General features: G+C 52.7%; 1 protein-coding gene across 1 annotated transcript; it reads right to left on the reverse strand.

Moving 5' to 3' along the window:
• Positions 1–3,262: 3,262 nt before the first annotated feature.
• On the reverse strand, positions 3,263–18,933 carry LOC102368027 (serine/threonine-protein kinase 35). The gene is made up of 2 exons (XM_006021704.2): positions 18,121–18,933; positions 3,263–8,102 (listed from the first exon to the last, which is right to left on the reverse strand). Exon 1 carries the CDS (start codon positions 18,931–18,933, stop codon positions 18,157–18,159), a length of 777 nt encoding a protein of 258 aa, XP_006021766.1. The 3' UTR covers positions 3,263–8,102; positions 18,121–18,156.
• Positions 18,934–22,820: the final 3,887 nt, after the last annotated feature.

The following is a 22,820-nucleotide window of genomic DNA, read 5'->3' on the forward strand; positions in this document are numbered from 1 at the left end:
CGTTCCAGGGTTCGCCGTCCTTGGGGAGATGCCCGTGTCCCCCCCCAGTGACCCCGTCTCTCCCCACCCCACCACCTGGCCGAGCCAGCGGTCAGCTGCAGTGGGGAGACGGGGAGGTCATCCCGTGTGGCCTGCCAGGTGTTGGGGAGGAACGGATCCAGGGAGCTGTCGGTGCACGTCTCCTCCCCGGGGGCTGACTCCTGCCCCGTGAGCCCTGCTCCGCTCGGCTCCGCTCCCGTCCGGGCCTCGTCTCTCTCCGCGGCGCGCCGGAGCTGACAAGCTCCATTCAGGCTTAGTTGGGCTGAATGAATCCGTTTGGGATCGCTGTCGGAAGCGATTACCGGGCACAATGGTGACGGGGGGAGTCTCTGGCTGGGGCCGTTTCGACGGCGGGACTCGCTGTGCGGCACGTTCGAAGCCAACCCGATTGCTCAGGCCTTGCACCAGGTTACATAATGCGGGAGAGCTGCCAGTGCCGGCTGCCCACCACGCAAGCACCGGGGACTGCGTCACCCCGTCGCCAAGGAGGCTGCGGGAGCCGAGCCGGGCCTGGCTGCAGGGCCGGGCACCCTCCCCACCCCTGCTCGCTTGGGAGTCGGGGTTAAACACCATCAGTCTCCCTGCCGTGTCCTGACTTCATGGGGGAGCAGGGGAGGGCGCTCTTTGGCCTGGCTCTGGGATAGGTTTTCCCAGTGAGTGGACGTGGGATGGGGCTCGGGACCCAGGTCCCCCTTCCAGCTCCGTGTGACTGTGGCCGAGTCACAGTCCATGCTCAGCTGTCACTTCTTGGTCTGCTTAAGCAGAAGGCCCTGGGAGCCGGGATGGACTCGGTCGCTGTGCACGGAGCTGTGCCATTTTGGTTTGAGACCAGTTTTGCTCATCTCCTCTAGAGCTCCCTGCTGAGCCTGGAGGCAGCGGGATAGCTGCGGCATATCAGTCCTGCTACGTAGCGGCGCTCTGAAGTGGCAGCCACGAGCTCCGTGGGATGAGTCTGAATCGTGGCTCTGGGGTGCCGATCCCAGCTTCACCCCAACTGGTGGTGTGAGCGTGGCCGTGCAAGGATCACGCCCGCACCCTAGAGCCCAGCACGCAGCTTGGGGCCACCCCAGCCAAATGGTGGGAAGCAGCCCTGGGCCTTGTGGCACTGGTGTGCTGCACAGAGCCGTTGTGGTTTGGTGCTTGCCATGAATAGAGGGACCGTGAAGGGACTGGTTGAGGGTCGGCAGGTCTCTGGGAAGTTTGAGGAAACTTTCCATGCCTGCACTGCAAGCTCTGAGGCTTGCACTGGGAGCAACACCCCAGCCTGGCAGTTCGTGGCTGGCAGGGGAAGTTGCCTTCCCTAGCAAGCTCACCTCTGTTCCAGGTGTAACCACTCCTGGCCTGCTGTATCTAGGTAAATGGTGGGGGCTTGTTTGTGGCTGCTGAAGTCTGTGGGCCTGCGGGTGTGCTTTCCACCTTGAGCCTGGTGCTCCTCCGTCTTCTGGGGATCCTGGCCTGGGTTTGTCCAGTAAACTGTGCAGAAAGGCATTCGCCCTCCTTGGCTCTTGGACGTCAGGGAGAGCAGTGCTGACTCTCTGCTCTCTAGCTGGTCACTGCCTCTCCCTGTTAATTGTTGGGACACCGCCTGCATCGGTTTGCAGTGTGTTGTTGCGGTGGGAAATGGACCCCCTTCATCCTAATCTGCAGGGTGGCGACTGATAATGATAACGCTGCGGGGGCCACGTAGAGCGCCAGGAAAATTGCTGCAGGTTGTCGTGGCCTGGAGCCCTAGGTCTCGGGATTGGAGCACCTCGGCTTCCCGGAGCCACGGGGCCAGCTCCAGCCCTGCATGTGTCCGAAGCCACTGCAGGGGAAGGCGGTGGCTCCGCGCCCCATGCCGTCCATCTCTCCGGGCACGTCTCTGGCTGGGAGGGCAATGCTGCTAAGTTCTCGTGGCTGGGATGGGAGGAGCGATTGGAGAGGGGATCGCATCTGGTGCTGTGGTTTTATTTTGCGGTCCATATAGCATGTGCGGCCTGGTTTGGAAGGGGCAGAGAAGTGCTGACTCTGCAGCGTGACAACGCCTGTGCCTATGCTCTCACAGCCCCCGGCTACGGGCCCGCCGGACCTCGCCTCCTCCACGGAGGAGGCAGCACCAAGAGCGCTCTCCCAGCAGCAGGGGGGAGTGCACGTGGCAGGAGACCGGGGCTGTCGGCTCCTTGTAGGGAAGGGGGTCTTGGGGTCTCTCTCTGGGACCCAGAGCTTGTGCCAGGACTCCCTGCTGCTTGTGACACCTTGAAGCCCCTGGCGCAGGCGTGTCTGCTTGGGATTGAGGCCCAAGGCTAAATTAGGGCCCTTGACACCAGCCCTGGTGCTTCCTGGAGCCTCGTGTTGCAGCACAGAATAAATGTATCCCTCTCCTGGGGTGGCGGGGGAGGCTGTGGCCCCAGGAGGCCGCTCCCCAGTAGCCCAGTAACTAGCCCCAGGGGCCTTCCCGCTGCTGGAGCAGGGAGCAGGAGGAGACAGGCACCGCTGGGGTGTTCCCTGGAGCTGGGGCAGGTCGTTAACTCTTAACTCATTAACAGAGTAGGTGCAGCTGGAAAATGCAAAGCCCCCATTAAGCCGTCCAGCTTGGTCTGGGCTGGTTGAACCAGCCTGTTCCCTCCCAGCTTGTCGGCTGCTAAGTGTGACCCAGAGCCACCACCGGACCCTGCAGGAGGGGTGCAGGCAGCTGCAGGGCAAGGGTGATGTCCAGCCTCCACCACCAGCTGTGGGGAGGGCTGTGTCTCTGCTCTGCCCTTTGCAGGCTCTCTGAGCCATTCCCGGAGACCCTACGCCAAGGGCAAGCCAGGTTCCCCAACTCCTGCGCAGGGCAGAAACCAGCTCTGGGGGACAGGGGGTGTCTGGCAGCCAAGGCTCCAGGTGAAGACCGGGGGCCCTGATCCGTGTGTGTTGAAAGCAGTGATGATGGTGCTGGTGGTGCTAATGCATGGGGTGCAGAAATGGAGCCTTGATCCTGCTTTCTCCCTGTCCCTCCTGTTCAAAATGCGCCTGGGCCTATCCTGCCTTCTCGAGGCAGGGTACCAAGCAGGTGCTGTGGTCCCATCAGACTCCTTGACCATGCCTGTGCTGGGAGAGTGGAAGCCCGGTGGTCCTGACCCACTCCCCAGCCCCTGCGATTCTTCAACAGCAGCCACAGGTCTGGGCCTGTTGTTCCAAGGACTCCCTTCCCCTACCAAGGTGTCAGCTGGAAGGCTGCAAACAAAGGCACAAAACTCGCGTGTCAAATCCTGTATGGCTTTTCCACCCCATCCAATAGCTTTATTCACACAAACGTCTCTTAATTTACAAAGCCTCTGCCATTCATACACATCAGGGGATCCACAGTGTTCAAAGAACTTAAATACGACGTCTCATACCAACCCGAGTAAACCAAGTACAAAAAATATTGATATAAAGTTGTTCACACATAGGTCCTAGATTACCAGCTTCTGTGCAAAAAAAGAAAAAAAATACAGATTTCTTTACTAGCGTCATGAGTTTGGAGTCTGGGTTTAAGCCTCCTGCTTTTAGCCAGTTGGGCAGAGATGTGCTTCAATCTCCAACCAGGAGTCCTACCCCCCTCGGGGAGCCAGACCTTGGGGGTGAAAGCATTTGGACAAGCTGCAGGAAAAGGGTTTGTCCCCTGACAGCTAGAAGCTGCTTCCTATGGCACTTCCCTTGGCAAGTGAATGCCTCTAGAGAGGGTGTGAGATGCTGTTGGACACACGTGTCCGCATGCAGTGAGAGTCCTCGGTAAGTGGCTGCGTTTTAGAAGAGCCGGCAGGCTGGCTTTTCGCGCCGTCATCGGGTCTGCATGATGGGGCTGGGCGACCCACCTACTTAACAGGCAGGCACGGCACCGATTTGCATAGGAAATGACTAGCCGCGGAGCGGAGAGAACAAAACAGCCTGTGCAGTTGCTAGGAACTACGGCCAGATGCTCCAGCAGTAGTCAGGGCTCGCGCTAGAGCAGGAAGGGATGCATCTGAATGCCAAGGAACTGGCTTTGTTCAGCTACACAAGCCAGTGTTGCCAAGCGTCGGAACAAACACAGGGGCGAGCTCCAAGACGCGGCAACCGCACCAAGCCGTAGACCTGCGTGGCTTGAATAAAAGGACCAGTGTTTGCTCGAACGCGACGCCAAGATGCAGCATGCGGCTGGAGAGGAGGGCCGGGCAGAAGGACCCTGGGCAGCGCTGCCTAGCGCGGCCTCTGGGGAGGTAGGAGAGAAAGGGGGCAAGTCTGAAAGGTGCTTACCCCGGTCCAGAGCAGCGTGGCAATGAATGGAGAGTGGGGGCCTCAACAGCGGTGCAGGGTATGAACTGACTGGACTGTTTCCCCAGAGGAAGCTTTGGCAGTGCATGTGGAGGGGGGAATGAGACCCAGCAGCAGCCTGTTTCCCCCTCTATCGCCTTAAACCGCGTCCTGGCTCCAGCCCGCTGTGCCTGGGCAGGCTTAAACCCAGACTAGATACTGCACACAGAGGAGAAGAGTCACAACGTGCACCGGGGGGAGAGTTCACAACGATGGGGAAAGTATTATTGCTCCAGAAAGACTCGGGGAGCCTCCTGATATGTCAAGGAGCTGGATCCTGAGGAGTAAAGGAAGACCGTGGGGGATGATTGCCTCTGTCGCTAGCACTGCTGGGCCTTGGACGCAGTGGCAGGGGGTGAAGGGGGACAGCTAGGTTGGGCTCGCCAGGGAGGGTCATCTCTATCCTCCCCTCCTTGAGGCATCTCTCTGGCTGTGGTACCCCGGCGCAGTACCAGCGCGCTCTTCGGGTCCCCCCCCACGCTGCCATTGTAAACAGGAGATTTGGAAGTAAACAATGAATACAATCACGCCTATCACGAGACAGAGCTACACCAGGTCGGGAAAAAGCCTAGCTCTCCAGCGCAAGCCCCCACGGCAGCAGGCTTTCCTTGCAGGAGCCCCTGCCCTCCCATCCCTGGCTAGGCTTAGGGCTCACGGAAACAAAACCGGTCCCATTGGTGCTGGGGTTTGAAGCTTCAATGTGGCCAGCTGGAAACTGGGAGAGCCCCTTCCATGAACCTGGGCAGCAGAGAGCAGTGTCCTGAGCCCCAGGCTTGACTCCTTTTCCCAGAAGCTGGAAATTCCCCAGCTCCAAACCCCAATGTCAACAACTTAGACTTGGGTGAGAAGTTCAGCCAGCAGTGGTGAGACACAGGAGCTTGACAGACGCACGTTGTCATGCAAGAGGAAAGAGCTGTGCCTCCCTGGAAGGCTCTGCATGCACCGCAATGCTCGCTCCATGGTTGGGCCGTTCCTCATCAGATATTGCTCCTCTTCAAGGAGTTTAGGCAGGGCCCTATGGACCCAGATGTGAGCCACCATGACCTGCAAACGGTGGGCAGCTTCCATAGGATCATGGTAGGCAGAGAGCCATCGGCAGCAAAGCCACGGCAAGAAGGAAATGGAAGGGGAGATGCTTTGAAATTTTAACCAGGGAACCACCCTACTTATTCCAAGGTTTGAGCTCTTCTCTAAATCCTGTAAGGCACTATGGTCGACCTTGCTAACATCAACCTGTTTCAAGACATCTATGATACAAAAGCCAAGGTGGAGATGTGTGGCTTGAAGGCGGTTTGGGATCGCAGTGGGGCTGAGCAGGTGGCTGCTGGATGGCTTTGGCCTGCAGTGCATTTGGGTAAGGGAGCCAATGTGACTTTTTCTATCAGCTGTATGTGGCCGACTTGCCAAAAAGGATGCTGAAGATCCCATCCCCTCGCACATGTGGACAAGGACTACCTACCCCTGGAGAGGGTAAGCAAGTTGAGCAGAAAGTTCTGCAAGACGCGTGAGCTAAAGCAGCTCTCCTGCTTGGAGCTACCTTCTTCAGTACTTGAATATCCATCTCGGGGCTCCTTCTGCCAGGGAAGGCCAGTGTGACCATAACTGGTACGAGGAGGCCCAGCAATGGTTCTAGTACTTGGCAGCACAGTATGGTAAAGGCTGCAAGTGGAGGGAAGATGACCCAGAGATTAGGGCACTGCCCTAGGAACTGAGGTACTCTGGTTCAATACCTGCTCCACTACAGATTGCCTGGATATTCCTGCTCAAATTGAGGGATCCTTCGGTACTGGGAAGGGCAGAAGTCCACCCTTTAACTTCACCTGCGAGAAGCTTCTTAGATTTTGCTACGTGAGCTGGAGATCAGCAAACTCAACCAGCAAAACTGAACCAAAGCTAGAAAGGCCTGACAGTCCTCTGTGGCTGAGGCAGACATGCCAATACTACGTCTACTCAACCAAACCCAAACTTCATAGCCATAATTAACCATCCAGGAAAAAAGTTAATGTGTCCAAGGTCTGGCTGTGGCTGCCCACTGGAGCATCTATGTGAGTGGGAGTGGGTGAAAGAGGAGCAGAGAGAGCAGGGTCTTTTTCCTGGCTTTGCGATGCGTTGGTCGCTAGATCCGAGTGAAATGTTCACAAGACAAGATGTTGAATCATGCAGGGAAAAGCACAAAAGCTACTGCTCCATGCTACAGCTCTGCTATTCCCCGACGACATCCAGGAAAGCGCCAGATACATTTTCTACCATCGTTGGGTTCTACCTGCTCTGACAGAGGTAAAAACCCTAGGGGCCATCTCCGACCTCGCTACAGCCCTCGTGGCTTCTACGGAACAGGACAGAATAGCGAGCAGACGAAGGGGCAGCAACAGGTGGACAAGAGTTACAAGGGAGGGACAAAGACAACACTGAAGCCCCCAGCTCCCCCCCCAAAAACAATGGGCATATTGCTGTAAAGCTCTGGTCTGTGGGATGAGAAATCAGCAGGGACCTCTTCTAACTGGGAACCGATCCACGACGAGCATGAAACACTTCAGGCAGAGAGGCCTGGTTGGAATAATGTGACCGGTGTCTCCTGGACCAGCACCCGGCGTTTAATACGGTTGGAAGACGTTCGGGTTCAAAAGAGGTTTTAACTGCAGGGCTAAAAAGGATGCTTTGCACTGTATTTACGGCGAGCAAAGCGAAGGACTGATTGAGACCGTGGCATAGGTCAGCCCCAGGAGGTCAGGGCAGCTCAAGTCGGCAAAGAAATGAAGTCTTAACAGACTAATCATGTGCCAACCTCCTTATCTCGGCCTTCCGCCGCAGAGAAACTTTACCAACAGGGCCAGGCTTGAACAATAGTGTTGTCTTTGCTCCCTAAAGCTGTTTTTACCATTTGCTGAATAACAGTTTTATGCAGGAGACTGGAAACCATACAATAAATAACTAGCTGTAAGAAGGCTGCCCCCAGTAACTTCAGGTTACTTGTTCTTTTCTGCCTTTGTTTCTGTCCTCCTCCCTACAGTTCAGTTTGTCACCTGAAAACTTAACCCGGTGACTCCCCGTGTGCCCGTTACAGAAACGGGCATGGCTGCCTAGTGCTACGGGGGAAGAACGTCTGAAGGGAACAAGGATCTTGCCCAGTCAACCTCCTTTCGTGTCTCGTGTGGCTACTGCGCTCTACTGTCGGTTGTTTCACAGGGTGGGCAGCGCCTACCTGGAAAGGAGCCATTGGACTGGAAACCAAGACTTCGTTTGCAACGCAGACTTTCAAAGACCTCTCAGTCTTTTTTTCTACCACCACCAAATTACAGAGCAAATCTAGTGATCCTCTTCCCCCAGCCGCCACCCCCCTCAAGGTAATGAATGTTAATGTTTAAAAACCAAACTCGTGCACATCCTGATTCGGTTCTGGTACTTGCCAGTAGCAGCGATTGCCTTGCTACGCTTCCAATCCCGATCCGCGTATGGAAACGCGTCTTCGCTAGAAACGCCTTTTGAATTCTGGCTGAATAACAGGGGGGAGCTGAGGGCAGGAGGGAGAGAAGTATACTCTTCCTGACTTTCTCCAACAGTCTTGTGACTGAGTGGGTTGCATAGCTTCACTCTTCCTAAGTCTCAGGCAGCCAAAAAAAGAAAGAAAACCAAACCCCAAAAAACCAAAAGCTGACTGCTGCAGGGATCCGGCTGTAGAGCGATCTTCTGTTTAGTTTGTGTCCCTTATCCTTTGCTTCCCTCTGTGCATGTAAATCATGGAGATTGTAGGTCCCTGGTAAATAAACCTGGAAAGAAAGAAAAGCAATAAAGATCAGGTACTGCCACTGTCTCGTTCCAGGCACGGTTTTGGGGGGGGATGTGTGCATGTGTGTCTTGTTCTAGGCACCAGAGTTGGGGTGTGCGTGCGTGCATGCATGCGTGTGTTGGGGCGGAGGACAGAGACTAGGGATGTAATGTAGTGCCCTGAAAACCCTTGTATTGGTTGCCCAGAGCGCCTGTCTGCTGCGTCATTCCTTTCCCCATGTTCCCCCACGTTTCACTCCCAACGCCAATAATAGCCAATATCTGACATGGTGAGAGAGAGAGCGTAATATAGCACACAGGCAGGAATTGAATAGTCCACATTATTTTATGGTATAAACCTGTGATTTCTCGCACTAGTTGCATAGGATGGTAGCACTCAACCAGAAAAGAAAGGTAAAACAGTAATTAAAGTGCTTGGAAGTGTAGGTGGTCATGGAAAGGAGTGACTGTAGAGGGACCACACCAGTACTTATTTCTACTCCTGAACAATCTGAGATGTTGGTCTTGAATTGTTACACACCCCTCTTCCTATCCGCGCCTTTGCCACTGAGCTGGGACTGACTGACTGGAGCGCATCTGGATTTGAGAGCGTTTCCCTTCCTAGTCGGGTAACTGGTGCACAAATAGCATGTTGCCAAGATGACTGCATATATATATATATGTCACGCTACAGGTTGGTTGTTGAGGCCAGTCACTTAACTGTGCAGTGCGAGGTTAAATGTAAATAGTGCACCGATCCTTGGAAAGGGGTCTGCAACGGTGTTCCAGGCAAAGCTCATAGGAGCATCCCTTGCGACAAGAAGCCACCTCTCCGTGAGCCTCGTGAGACGTGCCCAGCAGAGCTCTTGTTCACAACACTTCCAGCTCTCCGCACAAACGTGCCCAAGTAAAGGTGGAGCACTGGGACTAGCAGATTTTGACAAATGCACAGGGCAGTGGATCAAGCAAGCGAGAAAGCAACTCGGGCTAAGTGTCTGGGCTGGGGGTGACGGAACACCCCTTTGGCTAGTTAGCTTTCCACTGGGGCTCGTCAAGCAGAAGAGGGAGCCGTTGGTCTCGTGCCACCAAGTCTAGCCTGCACCCTCAGCTGGGTTTGGTTTAACTAGTCCCAGGAGGGCTGTAGGCTTGTGTTGTTTCTGTAGACTGAGCCCAGTGCAATCCCATGCCAGGGGCTCAGTGCCAACCTCCTATTCTCCCTGGCCCCCCCCTTCATTTCAGCAGCACGTAAATCGTTCAGCTTGTATAACGGGTTGGGAGAAGGGAGCCCCTATGCTCCGCTCCGCGGCACTTCTCTGCGTGTTTGTCTGGACGCAGGGGGAGAATGTCTGCAGGCTGCATCCAGACCAGGTCGTTTATACCACTCGGGGCATCATCAATTCAGCCCCATGGAGAGGATGCGGATGAAGTCGATGCCTGCCCTCCCCAGGGCTGCTCTGATCACAGTTGGAGCTGATAAGGTGCTACCCTGGTGCCAGGGCTGTGGATGCCCCTCTAATTTTCACCATAAGTTAAGTCTGGGTAGTCCATTAATGCCTAAAACTTTCAGGGATGTTTTGCAAATGCTCAGATTCAGCATTGAAAGGACCTCACTGCAGCCAGACAAACAAGTGGAGAAATACCCTTGCTTCTCTCTGCTGATGACCTGGTCGTTTCGGCACAGTCACGTTGATTCATAGCAGTCGAGGAAAGCTAGGATTCCCCCAAACTCCTGCCCTGCTGCCCACCAGTCCTGCCCATCCGATGGTGCCTTCTGCCTGCGCAGAGAAACGTGGTGAGCCTACAGCCATGGGCTCTGGGAAATGGTCCTTCCCCACCTCAAAGGAAGTCAGCCCAGTCCTCAAATAAAACAGCACTGCTGACTTAATGACAACCTCCTGGAAGAAAAAATGCAGCAGAACCTGGCTGCCTCATGCCCTTGGCTTCTGCAGCCCTTGCAGAGACAAGGGTTTGCGAGCCAGCTTGGGGTCACAGCGCCACAACAAACCAGGTGCTCTTAAATGATTGCCGTGGCTTTCATTTCACAAGCTGCCGCTTCTCTGATGAGCTGAGACTGCTGACGAATGCCAGCTGAGAAGAGAAGAGGCGCTTTTCGAAGTAAAAGCTACTCCAAACAGTGGTTTGCCTTTTACTCCGCAACCAGCTGAGTATTAAGCAGTTGTGAACCACCTGGATGTGAGTGATCTGGGGTCTACTTGTAATTACCGGTCAGAAAGCTATTCAGATCCCTCTCTGCCTTAGGAAATCTGGTTAAAAGGCTTCATGCTAACAGAATAAAAGGAGCGGCACTGCAGCAGGCACCAGGAAAGGAGTGAGAATTCAGCTCTGCTTTCTAGGACTGCCCAGATAAACCAGTTGGCCTTTTGCTGTGTGGGGAAGTGGGGCGTCCACATGGTTTGGAAAGGAGATGCCAGAGGGGAGAGTCTGAACCATTCTCTATGTGCCTGCCTCGTTAGCAGGGGAGAGCAATCCTGCTGGAGTGATACAAGATGCTGGCGAATCTTCAAAAAAGAGCCCTCATTTTTCAACCCTAGAGAGGTTTTTTTTTTTGTTTTTTTTTCTTCCCCCTGAGTACAATGGCTCTTGAAACAGCAGACGCAGCTGAACTGACGCAGGCTGTTTGGAGCAGGGCACGTTCGAGGGCTTTTAATCCCTCCATTGATGCCACTAAGAGTTTTTAATCAGCTCAAATGTTTGCCCGGGCATCTGCAGCTTACAACGTGCTGCACCGAGACCTGGCATCCAGCGCAGAATGGAAGGGCAACAGGTTGCACTGATGATGCAGAGCGATGGTAAAGGGGAGGCTCTGCCCGTCTGCCAGCGAGGGCTATTTCTGGTAGCCGAGTGCTTTTGCTAATGAAAGCAAGTTTCCCCATTAATCATATCTCTCCCTGAAGGGGAATAAAAGGCCTGGAGGTACAGTGAGATGGGGTAACTCCTGCCTTGTCTCCTAGGTTGCACACTCTGCTAGAAGTGTCGGTGGGCACAAAGCAATCTTTACAGAGTCCCCCCAATATCAGACCTCCTTCCCCCAAAAAGTGCAGGAAGGGTGTAGAGGATATGGAGACCTGCTTGCACTTGTCAAGTGTGTCCAGACATGACCAGGCAGGACTAATGCTCAGGGCTCTGCTCATCTCTTGGTAAAACCTCACGCCCCCTCCTCCTGTCCTGGAAGCATCGATCCCGGAGAATCTACTGGGTTGTCGCACCTGAAAAGCTCTCACCCTTCCAGATTTTTTTGCTTTCTATTTCCTATCCCATCTTTGCTGCTCTTGACACATCTGAGACAGCAGCGTTCAAAAGCAGAGCCCAGCAGGCCCTGAACCTGGCTGGCTTGCATGTTTCGTAAGCGTGGCTTGCTCAGCGGTGTCCTTGCTGCAGAAGCCCTCCCTGCCAAACCTGAACTGAAGAAGTGCCAAGCCATGTTGGCGTTGCTCTCCGAGGGGCTGCAGTCAGTAAAGATAATTCTATTTATTACTGTGCACCCCATCCTGTGCCCTAGAGTCTTGCTGCGCAGAAGTGCTGTATTAATTATAGCCAGGCGTAGTCCTGAGACTACACAGCCAAACAAAGCTGGCTATTGCTCTGAAGAGTCGGGCAGTGAAGGTGTCTTTGTGGAAGAGGAAATCCTTCTGCTAACTAATTCCATCACTAGAGGTAAAGAAGCCAGCCCAGTGCGGGCCCACTAGGAAAACTGGACTGAAGCAGATGACAGACTCACTGTCCACATGATGCACCTGCTGCCAGCCAAGGTAGACCCATCCGTGCTGGGTGGGGGAAGGACTGATGTAACCATCTCACACTGAAGGCAGCATCCAAGAAGCTGCAGACAGACCGAAGTAAAAGAATCCCAGAAATGAAACCCTGCTGGGCACCCTATGGGGATGGGATTCATCCTAAAACCAGACTGGCTCTGAACTGCGCGAGTGGTCGTGTCAGGTCCATCAGCAAAGTCCAACTCCTTTGCTAGGTAAAACCCCTCAGCTTGATGCTCTGCAGGAACTTGACTAACTGCTGCTTGACTTGCCCTTCTCCAAAACGTGGATGCCTTGACTCACATTTTAAATCAAAGTAATGGCATTTAGCCTGTGGCAACCTGAGAAGCAGCAGCAGAGAGGTAGATGGCTTGGCAGTGAGCAGAAATCTAGAGCTGGAAGGCTTTCCTGAGAGTCCGTCCCGTGGTGGCTCCTGGCAGTTGGATGTTTGGGACGTGGTTGTGGTTTCATTCCACTTGGCAGGCGTCCACGTTGCAAAGACTGCATTTACCTAGTGGCCCCGCTGGGAAAGGCAGACTCGGGGATCCGTGGAGAGGCAATTATCCCTTTCATCCAGGGGGCTCAGGGAGGACAGACCCTTTGCCTAGCAGCTGAGGGTTGGGCCTGCTCTGAGGATGGGAAAACTCTCTCCTGGGTTGCCAGTCTTCACTCAACTCCCAAAAGAAGTTTGCAGAAGACTGACCTAGAGACTCAGACTACTGAACGGCGGTGCTCCTTGGTTTTTAAAACTAAGTAGAACTGGAAGACTAGAGTCAACCAGATGAACAACAAATGGTGTAGACCTTATCCTACTTTTGGGAGGGCAGCACTCAACTCTTTATAAAAAGAGGGAGGGAAACAATGGGTAGCTCCAAGGGACGTCTGAAACTGGAAACAAAGGAGGAATTTCCCTGTGTTCTTTGGGCTCAGCTGACCTCAGACGCACAGGATCCTGCCCTGGTCTGACTAGGATGGATCACTTCTCTGTGTCAGCTGGTAGAAATTAAACTGAATAATCAGCTTGGCCTTTAGGTATAAGAGTCCGAGAAAGCCGGTCTTCTCAAGATAGCTGCACTTGTGGTACGTGTGCTGCCGCTTGTTGGTCCTGCTTAGCTAGCCCATCATAACCCTTCTCCCGAGTGCAGAAATCCTACAGGTTCACGAAGGGAGACTTTTGGGTTTTTCCTTACTCCCCAGCTTTGCAAGAGCACATCTTCACTGCTATTCCCCAGGGTGACTGGTGCTCAGATTTAGGCCCTGTGGAAGCACTCCCACAGCAAGGCCACATTATTCTGTCCGCACCGTTTCTACAATGGCCCGTGTGGGGTCCTACCCCATCATTCTTGTATGGAGATGTTTGGCATGCTTTCCCTATCAACAGTGAGAAAACCCATTTGGAAGTATATGTGGGAGGAAGAGAGAGCCTGAAGTTGGCACGCATCTGTCTCTCCACCCTGCGACTGCTAGCTTGTCAAAGCAGGCAGCTTGGTGGAGCTCCCACTTAGCTGAAGGAAGCCCTGAGCAGAGCTGAACAGTGGTCAGGACCACACTGTCATCCACAATTGTTTTTTAGGTCCTGATTTTTCTCTTAGCTCCAAGAGCATCTCTCAAAGTAGGTCCATATAGTTACACTTGGTCTGTAAAGGTAATGGAGTTCAGTGGCACTTGTAATGAGGAGCTTCTGATTTTATGGGAAAGCTGGCACTAAGCTCGGGAGAGTGGAGGGGTTTCTGGCGGTGATGATGGTCCATGTGTGTGGTGGGCAGTTTCTTCCCTGCCTAGCTTCTCAGGGTGCACAAAAACCTATGGAAAAATGAGCCCAAGTGATGAAATAATAGTCTAAGGACAGAGATGGTATCTTGATTTGGGACTCAGGGCCAGCAAATGGGAAAGGAAAATCAAAGCGCCTGAAGTTTCTCATGCAGTTTTGTACAGAAATGGAACATTTCCTTTAAGCCTCTGTAAATGGGTACATAGTGGCTGGAAAACGAATGAAGATGGGAAAGGTGTCCAAAGGCCAAAGCAGGGGAGAAATGAACCTCTTCACCCTCCTTTTAAGTCCAGAAAGGCAAAGGAAGGGAGAGGATGTTGTTAGAGACGGCCAGGCTAGGCTGGCCGTGAGTCCTGTGCCATGCAGGAGCTAATTCCCCTCTCCACACACCATCCAGCCTGTAAGATGTTTTAAAATTAGAAAGCTTAATTCATCTCTAATCATTAAAAACTAGAGCAGCTCCCAGCTGCCTCATTCTACTGCCTGGCCTCTCTCTCTGTCACGTAAGCCCAAGTGCTGGAAGCTGCACCTGAGTGCCAGCAGGAGCCCTCTTCTCCACTTTGTTTCGATGCCCAGCACTAATTGCTCCGTACAAGCCTCCTCCTGCATTTCAAACTGTTCCAAGATAGCGCAGAGCACTTGAGTGAGAGCAGTGCTTCAAGCGCTTTGGGGAGCGCCTCAGTGTTATATAAGGTCTTGAAAGATAAATACTGCGAGATCACTTCCGCAGGAGCAAAGCCCCTGCCATCAGCACTGCCCGCGTGAGCTCCTGCCACTGTCCGTGTTATAATCCAGAGCTAAGGGTAGTGGACCCTGAGGCTGCATAACAAACAGCCATGTGATCTTATTGTGTCTTTATCCCCGCACTGGCACTTTAGCAGAGAGGAGCTGACAACAGAGCTTAGTGTGCTTGGGTACCTGAAAAAGGATCCTGCGAGTATAACTACATGGTTCAGTATTTTGACTTGAGTTGCATTTGGGTATAAATGACTTGCCCGAATTTGCCATATTGGTACCAAAGGGAGAGGGGAACCCAGCTGCGGGAATATTCCTGGAAAGTAGTAAGATAGGTGACAGCAGCCATGACTCGAAACCAGTGCATGGCTGGAAAAAAAGCGTGCGCATGGGGTGGGTTATGCCAGTGTGCGTGACTAGGCAATAGAGCCTTGCACTGGGAAGTGGAACATCAAGATGTTTAGCAAGGAAAGAAACCTTCTGCTCCAGCGGCTGACCCGACTGTTTCTTTTCTTCAGTGCTGTAGCACCAGATTGACATGATAACATTTTACGGGCAGAATAAAACCCCCAGGATGCAGGTTTAATGTCTGCTATTATTTTACAAGATGCCCTACCCACTTGCAGCAAGGGAGCAGTCTGTGTACTTCCGGGGGGTGAAGTACACGTTGACTACAAATGTCAGGGGAAACAACTGCTCCCACAGGAATCTAGTGTGATCCACAGCAACTTTTCTAGTTGTCTTGCAAAGAGGAAGGTGGCATTAAAAGCTGTGCAAATTCTGGCTGAGGCTGTGCAAGGAACAGCTACTGTTTGCTACGTTAGCATATCAACTTCAGCAAGTCAGAGCCTGGGAGTCTCTTGTTCTCAATGCTTTGTAGGGAGGAGACAGAAAGCTGAGTTTGGAATGACACAAGCTGCAACTGAGATGCCAGGGCCAAAGTGAAAAGTTGTGGGACGCGTCTAGAGGTTCAGCACTTGGCTCATGCTGCACCAGTACAGGATTCAAGCTGTCGGGCTTCTTGAGCAGTTTGACCTAGCACTTAGTAGGGCTGCTCTAACACTGGGGAAGATGAAGGATACAAATAGGAGGCAGGAATCCTTTGTTTCAATGCAAAGTGGCACATGCACTTGCTGGATTGCCTACACCAGTGGTTTTCAACCTTTTATTTGGAGACCCCTAAATAATTTCAAATGGAGATGTGGATGCCTCTGAGTTGTAAGTGCAGGTATTCACATATTCTTGATTGATCAGTCATCTTTTGCAGGTCTCTTAGACACAGTCTGCAGGGGCTTGCAGACCACAGGCCTCCACTATTATGCTGCCTAGTGAACAACCCAGAGAGGCATTTCCCCAGCATGCAGCAAGGTGGGCTGCATGCAGCTTACCTATCCAGGACAAGGCAGAGCATGGTTGCTACAGCAGAAAGTCTGCAGAGCACTTGCACTCCACATTGCTCCTAGCTTGCTTTAAAATACAACCTGTGTCCTTCTAGACTTGTGCTGTTACATAAGATAGCACCACCTCCACTGCAGCTGTGCCACCGAAGGAAATATTTGGTGTGGACTCACTGCCCGCTCCCTCCACTGATAGCAGAGGGGAGAATCTGAAAAGGCAGCTGGGTTTTAAACAAATAGCTCCAGGGCAGGACTGTCCCTGCAGTGTCTGCTACCCTGAATGTACTATTCCACTGATATGCGCAGAATGAATTTTCCCCAGAGGGCATGGGCTGGTTATGTAACTCGGCAGCATCATGTTAGCACAGCACGAGTGATCACAGATGGCAGCAGCAGAAGCAAAACACCGACCGCTCGGGAGCTGCGCGTTGCAACTGCTTCCATAATGTCTCCAGCACACGCAGGAGAAGATGGCCACCTCTTCCCCTTCCTGAGCAAAAGAGCTTAAGCACCACAGGTAGCTAGTGACCCTAGGAGCAGTTGGTGAGACTGCTAAAACACCTCTCCAGGTTGCCACCGAGCCTCTCAGGTTGATGTACTGGGGTTCTGCTGTCACCACGTTTCTGTTTTTAGGTCCCAGAAAACGTATATCCTACGGTCTTCCTTAAGAGGCTTTGCTTTCAATGGCAAACCTAAAAGTGGATTTGTTGCACAAACAGCAGCCTTGTGGAGATGGCCGCTTGCTAATACGGGCTGGCAGGAAATGCCCCAAATAACGTACTTCTCTGGGTACATTCCAAACCGGTGCATTTTCAGAAAGGGGAGGGACGGCACATCCCTCTTACACAATCTCGGCAATGCTCCTTTCAGGTCAACTGAACCAGGAGCAAGGAAGTTGGGATCAGGGCTTCCCAGGGCCATTGGTTTTGAGTTGCTTCTTACGGCTGTAATTTTCAGTTTTACCCAAGGGTTTGGCTGGGACAACCCCTAGCTACAGGATGTCTAAGCCAGGAAGGCAGGCTTCTCACTGCAGGCCAGTAGCCTTGATTACCACACTGCTCAGCTCTACAGGTCTTGCAGCCACGTCCCTTATTAAAACTGAGCATGGCTGGAGAAAGCAGAGCTTCCACTCTGATATTCAGAGTTACTGGATGTTTCCTCAAACTACAAGCCTAGAAGGATGCAAGGTCTATTTTAAAACGAGCTGGGAGCAACGTGTTGGGAGTGCAAGCGTTCTGCAAACTTCCTGCTTGCGAGGGCTTGCATGTGTCAAGTGTGCCCGAGACAGGAGCTCTCTCCTGGCATTGCACAAGTGGTGTCTCTCACAAAGAGGAAGTCCCTTATTTAGCATGGAAATGAAACAAGACCAACTACATTCCTTCTCGGTGAAAGCAAGTGAAAAATAAGAGTGTGCATTTCAAGCTCCCCTGTCACTTTATCCAGTGCATTCCAGAGCAGGCTGCACAGCTGGTTTGGTGCTTCAGTAGGAAAAAGATTTTGGACAAATAACTCAACATTATAACAGGTGGGTGTATAATGCAGCTGGAAGCGGGTGACGGCTTCAAAGGTTCGTAAGACCAAGCTAAGATTGAGATAAGCGCTGAGGGTACCTGGATGTGGAAGGAGGATGAAGTGGATAAGAGATGTTCACTTTAAAACACCCTGGTGAATGGAACGTAGGTCTCCGAGCGCAGGGAGCCTTCAGTGCGTCACCTCAAGCAGTCTTTGAATGTGGGGGGATTCTCAGATTGCTCACCCTCTGGCTGCAGGTAGAGGCCACCTGCTCTCCCATACAAAGATAGCTGCCTACCACAGCCTTCCAGCTTGTTGAAACTAGTCTCAACATGCGGCTTGATAAGGTAATGAATGAGATGATATAACTTGGCTTCCTACAACAGCAAGGGACTGGACTCCTCCCGGGAGTGATATATCAGTAAGTGAAACACTAAGTAGATACTGCCAAGGTTGAACCTGTCTTTTCATGCATGCATCTTGATACAGGGGGGTGTGATTCTTTCCCTGTAGGACCCCTGGAAAAAGCAGAGTGGAGATTTTTGTCCTAGTTGCTTAGCGAGTAGTCCCTTGACTCGCTCACTAGACAGTCACCAATTGCTCGGTGAGGGAGGGAGGGAGCCTCTGACTCATTCTGTTTTCCAGCCCCTATTTCTAGTTTTCTTTTAACTAGAGAAGGTGGAAGAAACTGCTCAGGAAGTTGTTCTCGGGATGAGCCAGTACAGAAAGAGCTCTGGGAACAGAAAAGGCTGCCCTGTCCCAATGCACAGAAAAGCTAACAGGAAGGGTGGTGCAGTGGAGGAGGAGGTGTCACAAACTGCAGAGCACTTACCCAACTGCAAAACACGACACCACTTTGCCCTGAATTTTAAGCAGCACATGTCACCTGGTCCATCCTGGTTTCAAGCTCGAAGGCATCAGGTCGATCCTGTGGGTTAGCAGCCAACATGTCTTTCAAGAGCTGTTTGATCCCCTCAGACATGGAAGTCCTGCGTTTCTGAGGGATATGCAGCTCCATCTTTGGGTTTTCTAGCAGCGCTTCCCCAACAGGCACAATCTCTGTCCCCTGCTTGATGTAGGTCCCCAGCAGCTCCTTCTTGGTCTCTGCGTCGATGAACGTTATCCTCTCAATCATGGCCCAGATGATGATGCCCAGGGCAAAGATGTCCGCCTTGGCTGTGTAGTGCCCCTCCCAGACCTCGGGGGCCATGTAGAAGTCAGAGCCGCAGGCTGACGACAGCCAGTACTTGTTCACATTCACATTTTTGTTGTCGTTCCCGCCCTCCTTGCCCCGAGCGGTCAGACCAGCACAGACCTTGCTGAGTCCAAAGTCTGCCACCTTGAGAACAGGAGCACCAGATTTCTCCGTGATCAGGATGTTGTCTGGCTTCAAGTCTCTGTGCACAATATGGTTCTTGTGCAGGAAGGCGATGGCACTGGTCAGCTGGAGCATGAAGCTCTTGTTGGTGGCTGGGTCCGGTCTCCGGGAGAGGATGTACTGATTGAGATCGCCCCCTTCGCAGAACTCCATGACGAACCAGAGATAGCAGGGCTCCTCGGCATAGCCCAGGATTCTCTCACCTGGGAGGCACAAGACGGGGGGAGGGATGTTAGACACAGAGATCAGCAACAGCAGGACAGTCATGTTGAGTGTATAAGGAGGTCTCCGAAGGCTTAAGCCAAAAGCCACGGGTAAGGTTCTGCTGTTAGAATATACTCAGCTTTGCATATCTAAGGGACAGAAAAGCATCTGGCGCACACTCCCTTAGCTGTGTGCACTCTGCTACGTAACCGGAGTCAGTAAGGGCTTGTCTGTCTGTTGACCCTGATTAGATGGCAGCCAAGAAAGAAAAAAAATATTTGCGCTCTTTACCAACAGTTACAGTTGTGCTAACAAGGAGTTAGCAGTATTTATCAGCATTAAGGCCTGGCAGGAACCTAGCTGATTTCTGTGCCCCAGCAAAAGTGAGATGCAACAGCACAGCTGTGATGACACCATGGGAATGCTGAATCGTTAACAATACTGCATAAAGCAGCAAGAGCTAAGTTTAGACGAGCCCTCAGTTAGCAGGCAGAGAACTGGACATAGCACACAGGTACTTGAGTTGTGCGTGTTTAGTTTTGCTTCTGCCTATAAAGGCATTAACAGGTTTCACTGCCCAGTGCAAGCAGCATTTTATGCCTCTCCTTTTAACAGATACCCAGAGTGATCTCAGAAAAAGCTGCTGGTAGAAGGGTCAGGGCACAGGGCAAGGCCTAATGTATAAGATGTGGATTTCAGTGGCCTGGCACATTGTACTTGGCTTGCCAAACTCCTCTCCCCATCGAGCACTCCTCTGCTGAGGGTCTGCATGGGACCTGCTCTGGGAATGAGTGAAAAGCACAGCAATAACCAACTGGTTAACAAAGACCAAGTCTTGCAGTTGCCGCTGGGGATGACATGGGGTATTTGCAGCCTGAAGCCACTTTTCCAAGCAGAGGGAGAGGGAAGCAGTGGCAGGGGAGACTCTGTGTTTGACTCGGCTCATCTGTTTGTGTGTTCGGGGAAGCGGGCCTCGGTTACAAGGGCAGAATCCCGTTATGCAGCTGGGGTGTCTCAATCAGACACTGGGAGTTAGATTTTTCTCAAGCCGAGGCAACTCCTCTCAATTGCCTCCGCTTTTTTCAGCTGGTCCCATGGATAAACCTGCAGCACTCTACAGGGCTAAATGACTCCGGGCTCCAGCACAAACAGCCTTCCAGCACAGCCCTAGAGGACCAGAGACCAGAACTCCCAGTGCCTGGCAGGGCCAGGGACTACCAAGAAAGCCAAGTTATCAGCCCTTTCATGTCAGCCTCTGTAATGGTCAGCGATTGGGGTGGATGGGTGGGGAATATCGGTGATTTGTACAAACAGTCTGCAACCATGACTACTGCTATGGAAATTAGCCTATATGACAAAGATTTGGCTGCGCCCCACTGCTCTCAGCAAAGGACGATGCTTAGGTCAGGACCAGGGAACTGGGGTCCCGCTCACAATCCGATGGGTCAGAACTGGGACCCCAAGGAGGTTGCAGCCAAGGGAGACTCTTCTCAGGTTGTCTGCTAGGGGCTCTGTGCTGGGTATGGAAGGGTTATTTGTTTCTGGAGATGTGATCTCTGAACAGGAAAACTGTCTGAGCCGCCCTTGGTAAGAAACGGGTATGACAGAATGGAAAACTGAAGAGACAGCCACTTGTCTTGGGAACAAAAATATTTGCACAGTCAAAACAGTTACATGCACGTGTGCCTTCTACTTTCCTTAACCTGGCTTCATGAAAGGCCTGGCAACACCTTGCTAGGGCAGAGGGTTTGTTTCTATCCTTCAGTCAATGCTCTGCCAGCCCCCTGCAGCAAGGTTTTGGATGCACTGGCTATTCTTGGCAACAACCCAGGCTGTTCTGGTAACGCTCTGAACAGCTGCCTTCTGCTGTGTTTACTCCGGGATGCACGTAGTCTGCCTCTGACAGCAATGTCATGCTTTTCGGGTGCACGTCATGCAGAAGCAGAAGCACTGCTAGCAGCACGATACGGTGTGCGTGTGGGAATGCAAAGGTACTTGGATGCTAGTGCTTCTCGCAGTGACTGGCTAGACTCAGCCTCACCGTGAATTCATTTCCAGGAGGCTGGACTACTCTTGGGAAAAGGAACTGCTGTGATGGGGTTGATATTCAGACTCCAGATGTCCCTAGCCAAGGGCAGTTGGGACAAGACGGCTGCCTGACAGCAGCACCGCGTCCGGGGGCGGGGCTGAACTTAGAGAGGTACCGGGTCTAAGCCAGAACGTCAACCCCACTTCCCTTCGCCATCTGCTCTCGCCTGACTGTTGCCATCCCTCTACCTTTATCTTGGTCAGACTTGTTGCCTACCACCTCTCTCCTGCCACTGGGGTCTCTTCCCTGCCTGGCCTCTGAAGAGCATGGCAAGGGCTGCGCCTTTAGCTTCCTGGTCGTGAGCCTTGCACAGAGGAAACGGTCAAGAAATTTCCTCGTGGCTGGCTCTCCCACGCAGAGTAGGAAACAGAAATCAGGGGAGGTGGGTTTGAAGCTGATCCATGATTTAAGATTCTGCTTACAAAGTCCCACTGAATTCAAGCGATACCTCTTCTACCTCACCACCCGCTAAGGAATGTAGCACAAATTGACCCCTTCGTTGCTGCAGATGTTCCTCACCCCACCCACTGTAACCAGAGCAACTAATTCACCGAGCCAATTTAGTAGCTACTGAACCGATGGCCCTCTCCTCCCTGTCATAATTAGATGCAATCTAAACCTCCCCACGGCAAACATGCTGCACTGTAAAATGTAAGGCCTGGATGCTGGAATGAGCCAGAGACATTTGACACTAACAGGCTGTGCATGGTAAGTGTGCAGGCTGCACGCCCGTGGTGGGCACTGCAGAAGCATTTTGCAAGCTGCTGTCTCACAGTGCAGGCTGCCTAGACCTGTCCAGCTCTGTGCAGATACCACGGGCTATGAACAGCACATGGGGCACGTGGCCAAACACGAGCCCCGACAGCATGTCAGTGGGGAGATGGAGGCTGCACACGCTGCAGTCGCATGCGTCACTCCTGACTGCCCTTGCGTGAGATGCCAGCCTAGCTCCAAGCTGGGGGTCCAGCTTTCTAGCTGTACTTTGCTTTAATGAGATGCTGAATAATGAATTGAGGGCTACAGGCCACATTTGCTCTTAAATAATTGAAGCCCCACGTAGTCCAACGTCCTGCTACTTGTGCTCCTCGTTTGGAATCAGTCTCGAATTAATCCCCGCGTCCTGAACCTCGGCACGTTGGCACTGCATCTGCCTGGGTCTTTAAATAGCCCAGCTGCGGTCGTGCAGAATGGCACAGCAGCGCTTCTACGTGCTGGGGGATACAGGCCAGAGCCAAGCAGTGGTACTTGGGAACCAGAGGGCTAGGATTCAAGTACGCTGTACAATCAGGAGAGGAGGGAAAACTTTTGGGGTGCTCTTACCCAGTTGGAGTATGTATTTTGGGGCGCTTAACAACATAACCTTGGGTATCAGCTATGGCTTCTGGCTGGGTCCCTCTGCCGGGGGGGTAGGCATAATTGAGATGTGCTGGAGCCTTAGTGGGATTTCTTATCTAGGACCCCTTTTCCCCCCTGCCCAGGGGAAAGCCTCATACACTGAAATCAGTAGTAAAGGAGTGTAGATCCCCTGGGAGAGTCCCGTCATCTTTCTGAAAGGTCTCCAGACTCGGATAAAACTTGTTGCAGCCAGGGAGGGGAAGTGGCGGGACAGATGCGTTCTCCTGCTTGGAAGCACTCGAGGTGCAGCTTTGAGCAAGATTTCTAGCAGGCACAATAAGAGCTGTCACCAGTTTACGGGGTCTCTTGCAGGAATGGACTCTGTACTTGCAGGGCTTCGGACCATGCTTTGGACACCCATTAGCAGCACAGAGTTGGCTCTGGTGCTTCATGGTGCATGGCAGGAAAAGGAATCTCTGCTTACGCAAGCTATGAAACATTCCCCCGTCCTGTCCCCCACTGCTGG

Source organism: Alligator sinensis, unplaced genomic scaffold (genome assembly GCF_000455745.1).
Source record: "Alligator sinensis unplaced genomic scaffold, ASM45574v1 scaffold752_1, whole genome shotgun sequence".
NCBI lineage: Eukaryota > Metazoa > Chordata > Crocodylia > Alligatoridae > Alligator > Alligator sinensis.

Excerpts from the sequence above, each read along its gene's own strand:
- LOC102368027 (XM_006021704.2), bottom strand. The coding sequence starts at position 18,933 with ATGACTGTCCTGCTGTTGCTGATCTCTGTGTCTAACATCCCTCCCCCC.